Source organism: Vidua chalybeata, chromosome 1 (genome assembly GCF_026979565.1).
Source record: "Vidua chalybeata isolate OUT-0048 chromosome 1, bVidCha1 merged haplotype, whole genome shotgun sequence".
Classification (NCBI taxonomy): Eukaryota; Metazoa; Chordata; class Aves; order Passeriformes; family Viduidae; genus Vidua; species Vidua chalybeata.
The window spans coordinates 107578815-107592355 of NC_071530.1; the positions used below are offsets into that span (position 1 = coordinate 107578815).

At 45.4% G+C, this 13541-nt stretch overlaps 1 protein-coding gene across 1 annotated transcript in view; it reads left to right on the forward strand.

The window, feature by feature from the left end:
• Positions 1 to 1650: 1650 nt before the first annotated feature.
• Positions 1651 to 13541, forward strand: part of TAF4B (TATA-box binding protein associated factor 4b) — a 72573-nt gene continuing 60682 nt past the window's right edge. Inside the window, exon 1 of the mRNA XM_053964166.1 lies at positions 1651 to 1924. Coding sequence (XP_053820141.1) covers positions 1651 to 1924 — 274 coding nt within the window. The remainder of the gene's footprint in view (positions 1925 to 13541) is intronic.

The window sequence follows — 13541 nt, forward strand, 5'->3', positions numbered from 1 at the left end:
AGCCAACTTCATTCTTCTTGAAGTCCAAAAATAATAAACATGGTGCCTTGCTTTGCATCCTCTTCCCTTCTGCCATCAGTCACTGCTGGTCTTCGCTGAAACTGAAGCATCCCTCTCTCCTGGTCTCTGTGCATCCTTTGGCACGTAGGAGGTAACTCACTGTACCCTGGTTGTTACTTTATGTGTGTAACACAGCTTCATATGTGTAAGTGATGTAATTTGGTCAGACTTGGCAGAGCTGTAGAAAGCACAGAGGATGCTCTCTCTTGCGTTACCACCTCTTATTTTTCACCATCTTCTTAGCTTGCTCTGACACTTGGAAACTCTGACCATTGTTGCTGCCACCTCTTTGAGATTTTGGGTTGATTTGTTCTGGACTAGAGTAGGCATGGCAAGAGGTGAGCAATTTCTCTTCTCTGTTTCCGTTGCTGCTGACAGCAATATAAAGCACTAACGCTGTGGAATCAAGCAAAGTTGTTACTCGAAATGACCAAAAAGGAGGAGTGTTTACCTTTCTTGTCGACATTTCTATCTGAAAAACATAGTTGCAAGGTAAGTTAAATATAAGAATAATTTTTTTTTCTCCTAATATTTTTTGGACTTCGAGCTTTTTGTACCACTTTAATGAACCATACAATAGGCCCTGTATTTTATAATTGCTTATGTTGTGCTCTGTTTAGGTAGTTATAAGCAATACTCCTTTAATTTTATGCATAAAATAAAGCATGTGCATCAACATGCTTCAGAATGTATTGAAATTTAATCTAGACTTGGCTATGATATACAACGAGCTCAAAGCAGAATTACTGAAGGTCATGCTGAGTTCCCCATCACAGGTGCAAAAACTTTCTATTGTATTCTAAAATTTGTTTTTAGAGCTGTGTCGGGTGTATTCTGTCAGGATCACCCTTGCTTTACAAGGCGGACTGAGTTCCACGTCCTCTCTCAGCCTTTCTTCAAGTCGAGCCCCGGGCATGAAGGTCAAACGGGACAGTGTTGTCCCCTTCACCCGTACAGGTCCGTGCTGCTTTCGCCGTCTCGGTCTGTCAGCAAGTTCCCGTCACGACACGACGAACTCTGACACTTGCCGGAGCTGCTCTTGTTTTGAATGGAAGCCCCAAGGCCACCTGCAGCCCAGGTACAGCCGGGGGTGGTCTGGCGCAGGGAGGCGGGCCGGAGGCTGCCACGGCGGGAGGAGCAGCTCCGTGGCTCTGCCGTGGCCACCCACGCCTCACCCCCATCCCGGGGCTCCGGGAGCGTCCCCCTCCGGCCGCCCGGACTCTTTCTCTGCTGCCGCCAACTTCAACGCGACACGGGCGCTGGAGTCCGCATGGCTCCATAAACACCGGCGGGCCCAAAGGGGCGGCGGGGCCGGGCCGGGCGCCGCCGCAGTAGGACGCGCTGGCGGCATTGGACCGCCCTTCTTCCCTCCCCTCCTCCCCTCCCCTCCCGCCGCCGGCAGGGGAGGCCGGGCCGGCCGGGCCCACGTGCGCGGCGCCCGGGAGCCGGAGGAGCGGCGCTGCCATGTGTTTCCGCGGGCGAGCCGCCGGCCGGGGCACCGCCTGAGCGCCCCCCGCCCGCGATGCTGCGGGGCGCCGCGGGGCTCTGCGCGACGCGGCCGCCCCCCGTCCCCCCGCCGCCTCCTCCTCCATGAGCACCTCGGCGGCCCCCGTCAGGCTGATGCCCGGCGGGCGCCCGGAGCAGGCGGCCGCCTGCGCCCCAGCCGCGGGCTCGGCGCCCGACCGGGGCAGCCCCGCCGCCGCTCTGCCCGGCGGCCCCACCGCCTCCCCGCCGCGTCCCGCGGCCGCCCCCGCGGGGACCCCGGTGGTGCGGGTGGCCGCTCCCGGCGTCCCGCGGCCGGTGGCGCCCAAGGGGCCGCCCACGGCTGCCCTCCAGTTGCCGGCCAACTTGCAGCTACCCCCAGGTGAGTGATCCCTCCCGGGCTGCCCTAGCTGCGGGCATGTTCCGTGTGGCGACTTAGCCGGCGTATCGCGGTCGTCGCTGCCGGGGGGCCGGTGGGCAGGACGGAGCCCGCCGCGCTGCCCTTGCTGCTGGAGACGAGCCGTGGCGAAGGACGGGCAGGGCGGCGGGGTGGTGGTGGTGATGTAGTGGCGGTGTGTGTTTCGGCTGCTTGTCTGCCCCAAACTTCTGGGAACCGGCGTGTGCGTCTGCCTTGCAGGGCATGGGCACTGTGACTGTGTTCAGTCGGGTAGCCCTGGGGATGCTTACAGCCTGTCTGGAGGATGGATCTGGAAGTCTCTGGATAAAGGCAACTTCTTACTTTGCTGGGTAGCACGAAGAGCAGGAGGAGTAACCAAAAACTCAGCGGCCAAGTTACCCTTATATGTGACTTGAAAAAGACTGCTCGAGGGTTTAGTGGAACTTGGCTGAAGGAGTATCTCGGGGAGGGGGTGTGAGTGTGGGTTGGCGACTGCAGAGCGGCTCCGTGACTTAGGAGCGGGTCAGGGTCAGGCTGCCCGCACTCGCCTCCGACAGGGCGGTCCCGCGGGAATTTTTGTCACTGGCACAACCAGGCCGATGCGACTGTTCATGGAACAAAATACTACCGTGTGCCTAAGGAGGACAGAGTTGATAGTTCATTACGTGTTGCTCCTTGAAGCCCTTTTTTTCTATAAACTCTCTGTGGGAAAGATAAGGGTTCGGAGAGATACTGCCCTTATAGATGTGCTTCCTATAGCAGCAGTGAAAATAACGTAGGAATTGCACAATGCTGATACAGACATCTTAATACTTTGGATAGCAACAGATATTAGCCTGGGCTTCCACCTGCACTTTCTCTTAAGAGGAAGAAGGTGCTGATGGTTCTGAACTTCCCACTTCTCCCTGTTGGGATGTATTTAAGTGCTTTAAAAAAAAAAAAAAGTGACTTTGCTTCCACTGGTTTTGGTCTTGCTCTGTTGAGACCCCAAGATATGTAATGACTTCATTGCTATTTGATGCTATAATTATTTCCTGCCAGGACAGTTCTGTTGTTAGAGCATCTGTTGCAATTACTTTCAGGTTGGCTATTGCTGAAAATGATGACTGGCTTTACAGTAATCCCTGTGCTGGTAGTGCATATTTGCTTTTTTTTTCTTTCCTAATTTTTTAAAAAAATCTCAATGTCTTTATCAAAGACATGCACCTCCCAAGGAGACATATAATGCTAATTAAAAAAAAAGTCTTTAGTCAGTCAGTTTCACTGTAGATTTCCCAGCACTCATGATGCTGTAATGTCTGGGTAGTCAGCAGTCAAGGATGAGTTTAAATCCTTGCCAACTTTCCTCTGAAATGAACCATAATGGAAATAAATTAACTTCTTGTAGCAGGGCTTCCCAGGTATTCAGGTTTTGTATCTAATACTTTTGCTTTCTGGAATGTATTGATGTTGAGTTAAACACCTTTCTGTGAAGGTGGATGATCATGTGAGTTGCCTGTGGTTTGGGAACTTCAGGTTAGCAAAACTTACAGGTTTTTTGTAGTAGCTTAGGTTTGATTACATTCAGGTATATTGTTGAATGTCATCTGACTTGTATTGTGGTAGGAAGCAGATGTCACAAAAGTAGTATTACCCCTCAGTTGCATCAGCTTGTTTTCCTTGCTCCTGAGACAATGCAGTCTTTGTATCAGAAGTTCAGAGGTGCTGGTACTCTGCAGCATTGTAAATAAAAATAACTCTATGGACTTCAGTGCTTCAGAAGAAACTAGACTTTGTCAGATTTCAAATGGATCAGTGTCTCAAGGAAATTTGTCTATGTAATTGTCACAAGGTTATGCATTCTGTCTTGAAAAGGTGTTAGTATCTTACCTCTGTCTTCTAGGTGGATTAAATTTTTAATTAATAATAAAAAATGCAAGATAGCATTAAAGCTACAAGAGTTAGCAGCATTAAAAAAAGGAAGTGGAATAAACCACCAAATTCCTAGGCTTGAAAAGTTTTTTTTTATTTCAAATAAACTGTCAAATCTAGCCATACAGGATAAAATACAGGAGGGAAAATGCACTTAGGCTTAAAATCATGGCATTCATCTTTTGTGGCACCTGTTAAGAAAAATGCATACAGAAAACATCCTTCCCTTGAGTTTCAAAGGGCCGTATTTGAGGTGGCTTGCTGGGAGGAAGGCTGGACAGCACTGCCCTTACTGGTCATGCTGAGTTACTCATGAGCTGCTTGTGTGTGTGGCCTGGCATTGCTTCCATGGCGCTGCAGACTGGGGAAGGAAGGGCACCAGCGGAGCTGTGTTTGCCTCTGTGACCTGGAGGGCAGTGGAGGTTCATTGAAATCTGAGATTTATGCTGTTCTTTCTCTTCCATCTCTACCTCCCCTTTCCTCTTGTTCAGAATAAAGCCAGGAGTTGGGAAAAGCAGATGACTAGATAATGACTGGCTCCTCATGTCCCTGAGCACAGATTGCCAGTCTGCCAAGTGCCTCTTTTTGTCTGACTGCCCAGGAAAGACCACTGAGCTTTACAGGTTCTCTTGGTCTTGAAGGACTCAGGCTTGCTCATGAGTAACAAGGCTTTTTTGTCACATTCCTATGATTTCCTCTACAAAGTGCTGGTTGTCAGCGGAGCAGCCAGCTGTCAGAGCAGTGCTGCAGATACCCAAGGCCATCCTCCTGCTCCAGTCAATCCCTGGCTGGCTACCACTGGAGGCTTGAGCACTCAGTATGACCCCAGCTGGTCTGACTTCAGGGATAGGTTTGGTCTTCTTATGGGGCATACCATCAGCTCTCAGACTCAATGGTTGCGCTATGTCCTCCCAAATGAGGGGAATTTGATCTACTAAAGGGACTTTTCCTGAGTTGCCCTCTTTGCTGACAAGAGCAGCAAGGCTAGCAGCATTTCAGAAGCTTTGCACGTAGCAGTCTGGGTCTGCAGAGAGCAGAGCGGCATGGTGAGTGCAGTGCTGCCTCAGTCCTGAGCTCCATGTGGCCTGTGCTGATGCGAACAAACCTGCAAAAGTCTCATGTCATGGACCATCTGCTTAACAAGAAACTGTGTCCTTGGTTAACCTGAGCTTAATGGGGGGGAGAAATGGATGGGCTGTGCTATTAAACAGGAGGAAATAATTGGGAAGGAGAAGGAGAGACAGGGGCCGTGACAAATGTCTCTAGTTCACCTTAGTGTCTTTGGGTCCCGCACTGCTTTGGAGAAGTGGAGGGCAGAAAAAGAGCATAAAAACAACAAAAAGAATGTTGTTTCTTTGTTTTGTTTACTTTTCTTGAACTTAGGTTTTTGTCACTTCTGCGTCTGTATTTTCAGTCTATCCCTGGCCCTGGAATGCTCATTACAAGCAGGTGTTGAAAGGACAATTAGTAGATAAATCTGCTTCTCTGCTGATGGGATGAAAAAGGACAGAACTGAACCAGATGCCGGGGATCCTCCATTGTTACCTTCAATTTGCTTAGAGCAGGAAAATTCTTTGAAAACCTCACCTCATGCCACACAGGGCTATGGCAGCAGCTGCCATCACTCTGCACTGTAGCATTGGCTGCCTCTGGTGTGTGTATTTCTATTTTATGCTTTCCATTACTGCTAACACCAGTGGGGCTGAGCAAGCACGGTGTCAGCAAAGAAGAGGGGCCCTGAGCGTGCTGTAATTTCACTAGCAGTGTGGTGCAAGGCATGGTCTCCGTGTAAGGTTTCCTTTGCACCCGACTCACAGGGGAACAGCAGCAAGTTCAGCTTCTTGGTTTCTGTTTGCAGCTCAGTTGTCTTTGCTTGGATGTTTTGCCTCGTCTGTGGCAGGTTTTCCACTGCCTGCAGCTTATCTAGGCTGATAGTGGGTAACTTCAGAAAGCACAGCCACTGTGTCAGGTGGCTGGGCTGTGTGGCGTGAAGCAGGCAGGCAAGGCAGCATGTGCACTCCTGTAGGTGGGAAGGAGAGAACTGGCGTGGGTATTCCAAAACTGCAATGGCATGGCATGGAGCCTAGTCTTGTCGAGTTTCTCCTAATTGCCTGTAGAACCTAAGGTAGGAAACCTGAAGAGGTAAGGGCTGATAAACATCTGGATGTTGCTGCCTTCTGCTTTTGAAGTTGACCTGTCAGGGTCAGGTTGGCAAAATCCCAACAATGTGAAAGTCCTTTTTCCCTAGCCCGGCAGCCAAAGAAAAGGTCTGGAAGGCGTGAAGCTGAGTTTTCAAGGTTGTTTATTTCTTCTTATCTAAAATATTTTCTCTCTGACCTGCCGAGGTCCACCTAGTACAGAAGCAATGGCAGTCTGCCCCGAGCCCCGGGCATCTCCCACATTATATACCCAGAATTATGTGTACCATGTTTACAGTTCCTGTACCAATACCTAAAATCTATGTTGGACAGTGTGTCCCTATCCTAGACCAATAGAAAAGTGTCACTATCACACCGAGACATGGAGGACAAGAAGAAGGAAGAAAAGGCTAGGGCACGCCCAGATTCTTCCATGTTGTATCCCTGAATTACATTCTAAAAAAACCCAAAATTCTACTTTTTCACCCTGTGCCAATTCCCTTATTACACTACTCGAACCCTTTTGGCTTGTAATTCCTCATATAAGGTTGGCAGCCTCTCCCATGGGCTAAAATCGAAGCCACAGGTGTTTTTGACTTGTTGCCAAGATCCCTGAGCCCCCTGCCAGGGTCTTGAGACATCCAGAGCAGCCAAAGGGATGTTCTGGACTCTGACATTGACCTAGTATGTCTCTTGCAGAGCGCTGTGAATCTCCCTCGTCATCTTCTAGTTGTGGTTTTTCAGTGGTAAATCCATATGAGGAATTAGATATTTTCATATTTGTATCTGATCCGTTGCTTTAGAATAGGAGGAAATGCTGATTTTAAAATACTTCTTAATTTATATTATGTTATGAGTAGGAGTAGGCTGTCTAAAGATTTCTTGTTTCAACAGGCAGAAAACTGTAAAAATTCCTTTAAAGTATGCAGTTTCTGCATGTTGATAATCCCATGAAGTCTGAGCGTAGTATTATGGTTAGACCAGTAGGGGCTAAATAATCGGTGCTTGTACCTTTTTGTGTCCCAATAACGTCCTCTGTTTAGAAAGCTTCTGGGAATGGATTCTCTGCAAACTTCTCTCTTCACATCAGGTGACACTGATTAACTTTTTTTTTTTTCTTTCCTGAGGAAGGGTGAACAAAGCTTTGGCAGGCTGGAAGAACTAAGTCAAACTTAGGTAACAGTGAAGAAATGTGTTGCGCTGTAACTAGTTGAAATTTCAGCTGTACTGTAGGACTTGATTTTGCTTTCAGGACTGAGTGTGTCTAGCAAAATAATGCCTTCATATGATTAAATGCACAGCCATGTGGGAATTAAGATCTAAATCTTGGCAGAAGATGTAAAGCTAATGTCTAGATTTATTGTTTTCCAACACACAGAAAAAAAAAAAAGATGCATTCTGAATACTGAAGCATGGAAATATGATGCTCAGTAAAATTAATGTTAAATGCTGTTCAGTTTTTACAGCTGATTGGAGTGTATTGCAAAGAATTACAGCTACAGTTTGGTGAATAGTAAACTTTTTTTAATCCTTAGAAGAGAGAGAATGTGAGCATGACTTGTGTTGCTGTTGCAGTATTTAAAGGACCTTTCAGGTTGTAGCAGTAAAAATAGCATCATCCACACAAGTGACAGCTGGAGGAAGCACTAATTATGTTTCAGTATTCTTTTTCCCAAAGATGCTGATAAAATCTAGGTAAGTTCATGTGTTGTTATTTTGCGTAACCATACCAGGTTTTTAAAGTCTCTTTAGAGAACCAGGTATTTGTTATGACATTTGATTGGAGTCTGTGCTGTGCCTAGTGAGTAGGATTGTATTTGCAGATCTATGTATATGCTAGTTTTGATGTAAATTGCAACACTTCTGATAACTATCAAAGGTGAATAATTAGTACTGCATTAACCATTTAGACAAAAGCAAAAGGCAGATACTTTTTTTAGAATTGTCTTTGCATGAAGCAACTTTTCTGAAAACTGATGTCAGAAGAAAACCAGGTATAATTTGCAAAATGGAGAAGATCACCATAGATGTTTTTAAGTGTCTTACTATTCAGTTTGTCAGGATTAAGGTCTGCTCTGCCATCTGGATCACCTTTAGAACAAAGTCCACTAACAGATCTTTTCCACCAGTGTCTTGAGGAAATAGTCTCTGATTGCAACTGAAATGGAGTAAAAACAGCAATAGATGGAAGATCATTGTTGCTAATGAGCAAATCTAGGGTCTGTTAAGGCTGGAGAATTGGTGAAGCTCAGTGATCTTCCTGTGCTGTAAGAACAGTCCAATGATATGGTAACACTTAATTTTCATAGCTTGTGTTTGCAGACTTCTTCCAATGCACACTTCCAGTTTGGTGGAGGCAGAGGAGATGCTTTCATTAGTACTGGCTGCTCCTGGGAGTTGCCTGGGAAATCAGAGTTCCTTGCGTGGATGTCCAGGCTAGATAAGGACTGGGCGAAACAGCACGCCCTGGTTGGCCCAGCACCTGAAGACTTTCCCTGGCAGCTTGCCCAGTGGCAGTTGCCACCTATTTCCAGTGGAGCCTTGGAAGCCGGGTCCAGCTGACTGGTGGGTGGTGCATTACCAGGCAGTCTCAGTGGGGCAGCCAAATGTTCTCTGTTGAAGGGGGTTAGTGCACTCAGACCACCTTTATACATAGCTGGCATACTAGGCACTTGACAAATATTACACAGTTTCCACAGTGACAGTTTCCACAATATCTGTGTGGACAGAAGTTAATACTTCCCCTGAACGTTTTGCTGTCTTCTGCAATAATTTTTTGTTTGCTCCATCACACATAGAGCAAGGTGGTGATCAGTGTTAAAAATTCAGTGTTGATCCCTTGTTTGCAAGTGAAAAACCATCCAGCCAAGGAGTGAATTTGCACTTTCATAAGTGGAATTCAACTTTCTTCTGGTCCCCAAGTGAGCAATGAGGAAACAAATGTCGCATTGTAAAATTAATCTGAATTAACTGACCTCTTACTTAAAGAAGACAGAGATTTAAAGGGGACTGATCTTGTCCTTTCTTAAAACACCAATGATATTTTCAGCAACTCTTGGTTTAAAATTAAGATTTCTGGTTCAACATTTCAGCTTCAGATTTCTCTGTAACAGCTAAATGGCTGTTCCAGAAATGGTAAGTGCAGGCTGTTGGCATACCTTCTGGTCCTTAGAAAGCTGTCTGCTGTATATATATGGCTGCAGTGTGCCAAGCATATAACTTGCTGTTTGAAGAATTTCACTCCAGTGAATACTAGGAGTACACAAGAGGATGTGGTGTAGAGACTCAATGCTTCTTTCAGTGCAGCAGGAATTGTCTTGAGAGTAAGGAAGTGTCACTTTGCTCCTTCGCGGTACTATTTCACTGCCATCAGCTGAGTCCCCAGCAAATATTTGAAGCTCCTGTATGAGGTAATTTGGGTCCTGGAGAATGCTCAAGTCAGATCATCTCAGCTGTAGACAGTCCTAGAACTGTCTGATTACTCAGATAGGAAAGCAACCAAGCCTCAAGGTGCAAAGTTGCAAACCACAGAGATGGGATGGGGAAATGCTGATGGGAAATTATCCCAGTTCCTGAAAGGCATGGCCCAAGGACAAGAGCTAGATGCTATCACAATATCAAATAATCCTCTGCCTTGTGGTACACAGTGTTGGCTGGGAATCCCTGATGCCTACACACAATAAAAACAACACCTCTTGGGATTCAAGTGTAATAAATACACTCTGAATCCAAATAGAAATGGTAGTGCCGTCTTGTAACTATGCCCAGAAAACCTATTGGTTGTTTGTTGTTGGTTGTACAGTTATACTTTTGCTTAAGAGTTCTACTATAACTGAAATTATGTGGATATAAATGTATTCTCCAGGAAAGAAGCTCATCCGTATGTGCAGTCAAGGAGAACTCTTTTAATGCTGAAATGTGGGCCTGTATTCTGTGAAAAGGCATCAGAAAATGTGAAAATGATGGGGGCCCAGTTGCTAGACTGTTAAACAGATATCCATCTGGGCACCAAAATGCATTGATGAGCAGCTAGTCTCCAACAGCTCGGATAAGACTTGCTGGTTGAGCAGTGTGTGAAACTTGGCTTCACATTTTTGCAGTTTTAGCAGTTTGTGTCTAGTTCCTGGAGAAAGGGAGGGAGAGAGAACTTTGTTTACATCTTTAGAAAGATGTGTGGTGTCCATTATTCCAGACTGTTTTAAACAATAGGATACCGGAGTCTGCTCCATCTTGCCTAGAAGAGATAGCATCATCCCTTTCCTGGCTCTCTATGCTTTGAAAGCCTCTGTCTGCACTGGCTATGTCAGGAGCTGGTGCCTGCTGTTAGCACAGAAAGATGCTTAGCTAGAGAAAGGTTTGAGTTACTGGAGGCAAAGGCTGGGACTGTAAACCCCTCGAGCTGTTAGTGTGTACATGGTGGTTGTTTAAAACGCTGCTCACTGCCACCCAGACAGTCTGGGAAACGTCAGTGCTGGTGGAACTGTGCTGTCAGCTGGACAGTGATGTCTGCAAGGAAAGCTGGTCACTGGCTTTGAAAAGGTGTGATGTCAGACATCAGCCTTGAAAGTTGTGTTCCAGAGTCTACATGAATCTGCAGCGCAGTTTGTGCAGCTGGCAAAGATGCCACTAACATCTTTAAAGAACTTAACATTGTGTAGAGACTGTGTTCTGTTGTAACATGAAAGAATATGGGGATTATGCCCTTTGAATTTTTCTCCTGACATGGAAATTAATGATTTCCATATCCACAGGCAAAACAAGGTGTCTTTCATTGGAATCTGACATTTCGTTGTGACTCTGCAATATGCTAGTAACTAGTCCTGAGCCATTGCTATGAAGACCCAGAAGTTTAGAAGTTTCCCTGGAACAAAGGGAAAGAGCACACTGGTTGATTTCTGAGAAATGCAATTATTTAGTTTGTGAAAAAAAAATGTGAATGGAATTAATTGGCTGAGGGCCTGGATGTGTGGTGAGTGATTCTGGTTGCTGCAATAGCAGTGTTTGATTGTGGATTGGACATTTCTGAGTTCTTCTTATATCGGACAGAATCAACTTCCAAAGGTTGGAATGATTTGCTGTATGGTGTAAAATGTTTTGTGGCTGTAGTGTAGATGCTGAACAACTTATCTTGACCCCATATAGTGTAGATGAGCCCTCTGCCCTGCTTATCTGGGAAATATGAGAACAGTCATAGGTGTTATTCCCAAGAAAAGCCTAAACCAGGCAATCTTTGTGACTTCACAAAAGATCTGTTGTCTGAAGTCAATTGCATTTAAAAATAGAAGTTAGAGATCATTACTGAGAGCCTGTGATGAGGTAACTTGGTGTCGCCTCTAGACCACTGTTGTAGCTTCATTCCTAAAACAGTGAAAAGCACAGCTAGCTGTTGCCTCCAAATTGGGCCTTGTTTCTTCATCTTGTTTCTTCATCTCCACTACAGAATTTGCATAGACATCTTGAAGAACTCAAATATGAGTGAGGTTCATAGGGAGTAAGTATTTCTCCTGCATGCACTACAGACCAAACTTCATCTGAAAACATTAGAGCCCCGTCATATTAGAAGGATTATGTCAATCATGTAGAAGTTAAGTTACTGTCTTTCACAGTATTTCATTAACACTTTGTGCCTGTTTAGCACTCTTTTTCAGCTAACCTACTGACATAATGCACCTTGATAGAATCGTTGCTGCAACAGTCTACATATCTAATAATGCCCTTTTTTGGTCTGTCTTCCTCAGTCCTGTAATGTATTTTTTAAAACTTTTAAGTGGTGCATTCTGTGGGGCTCAATAAATGGAATTGAAGAGGAAAAACCAGGCTTTTTTTCCTAAAGGATGGCTTTAGAGAGAAAAACTGTATGCTATCCTGTTGCATGGATTAGTAGTATTTGGTATGTTATTTTCCAAGTTTGAATGATCCTAAATAGTCAAAGAAACTTAAAACCAATATTCCTTTTTAATTGCCACTTAGTTTCCTATTAAAACACCCCCTTTACAGCTTGGTCTTAGCTTGAAATAAGAGCTATTGCTTTGTTTTGAGTAGCTCAGTGAAAGAATGGGATTTGTTTAGGAACAGAGAGCTCTGACACATTACTGTTGTTTTAAAACATTTTTGTTGTTTAGTTACTGATTTGAGACCTGGAAGTCCCCATTTAGCCTTGTTTTTATAATTGGGTTGAAGTGTGCTTTACTAAGATTGGCAGCATACCTGATGCAGGCACTCCTTGTTATGAAATAAGTTAAATTTACCCTTCTTTGAATGCAGCTTCTGTGACTTATGTTCTCTTAAATGAGCTCAATCTCATTGTGGTTGGTTCTTGCTTGTATTTTATTTTAGGAGCAAAAGACCTGCTTTCATTTCCTCACGTTATTCCCTAAGCAGTAGTTCCCAAGAGCTGTTTGGTTGAGCAGTTGGGTTAGAAACCTTGTAATCAAAGTGGTGGCTTAACTTGACAACTTCTGCTTCACCTGTAGTAACAGCATAAGGTGTATCTCCACTGGAGCACAAATACCAGCTGGTTCATCTCAGGAAATTCCTGGGGGCAGTTCCTCTTCAGAAATGTCTCGGGCTTGTCTTACATGGTGGAAGTTGCCCTTATGGTGGGATGCTTTTATCGTTCATTGGTGTTCAGTGCTGCTGGATGAAGCCCAGAGCTTCAGTTGGCAGCGCAGGTTTGTGTTAACAGCATTGTGGTTTCCTTAACACTGTTCCCTGAACTACAGTGAAACCCATGCAGGTGGCATTACATACAGCGGCATAAACAGATCTCTGCCATTATCCCACGGCTTGCTCCTGGCTCCAGTGAGGTTTTGGTGCTTTCTAGTTAAAATGCAGAGGTATCTGGAAGCTGCTCCTCCTGCTGACCTGTGTTTCTTGTTTCCTAGTTTGGGTGCTAAACCAAGTTCAGACAAAGTTGGTTTTCCTTCATCAATGGTATTGGGACAGTGAAAATTTGTAGCAGAGGGATCTCGAGTTTGCAAAATGAAATGAAGTTTCATTAAAAGGCTTCTGATTTTCCATTGCTCACAGTGCTGGCATGTCTAGGTAGAGGCTGATCTGGGTGGTGGCTGCCGGAGCTTTGCAGGACTGTTGCCCAGCTCTCTTCCTCAAGGCTGGTTACCTGCAGCCCTGGTTCCAGGAGAGGGCAGAGCACTGGGTGTGGATCTCAATGAGACCTCTTCAAGGTAAGAAGGTATAGCATGGCTCCTTCTCTGAAGCTTTGTAGGAAACTGAGTTGGGTTTTGGTTGTCACGTACTTCCCCTCCAGCTCTCTTCACAGGGTTACAGCTGAAGAAAGATGTGCAGAGAACAAATGGCTGAAACAGCTGATTGTGTTTTAACTGCCTTTTCAGCCAGTGTAGGAAAACCAAATAACTTTGCAAAGTACATTTTTGGCAGAATATCTAAAGACAGAAGTTGTTGGTTTTTTTTTTTTTTTTAATCTGCAAGAGACATCTGAGTGCTCCAGTGAAGCATGTAAGAAATAATCCCTGATAGTAGCTGGTCACTTTGGTTTGAAAATAGGAACAGCTTTGTAGTCCCAAAGGGATTGT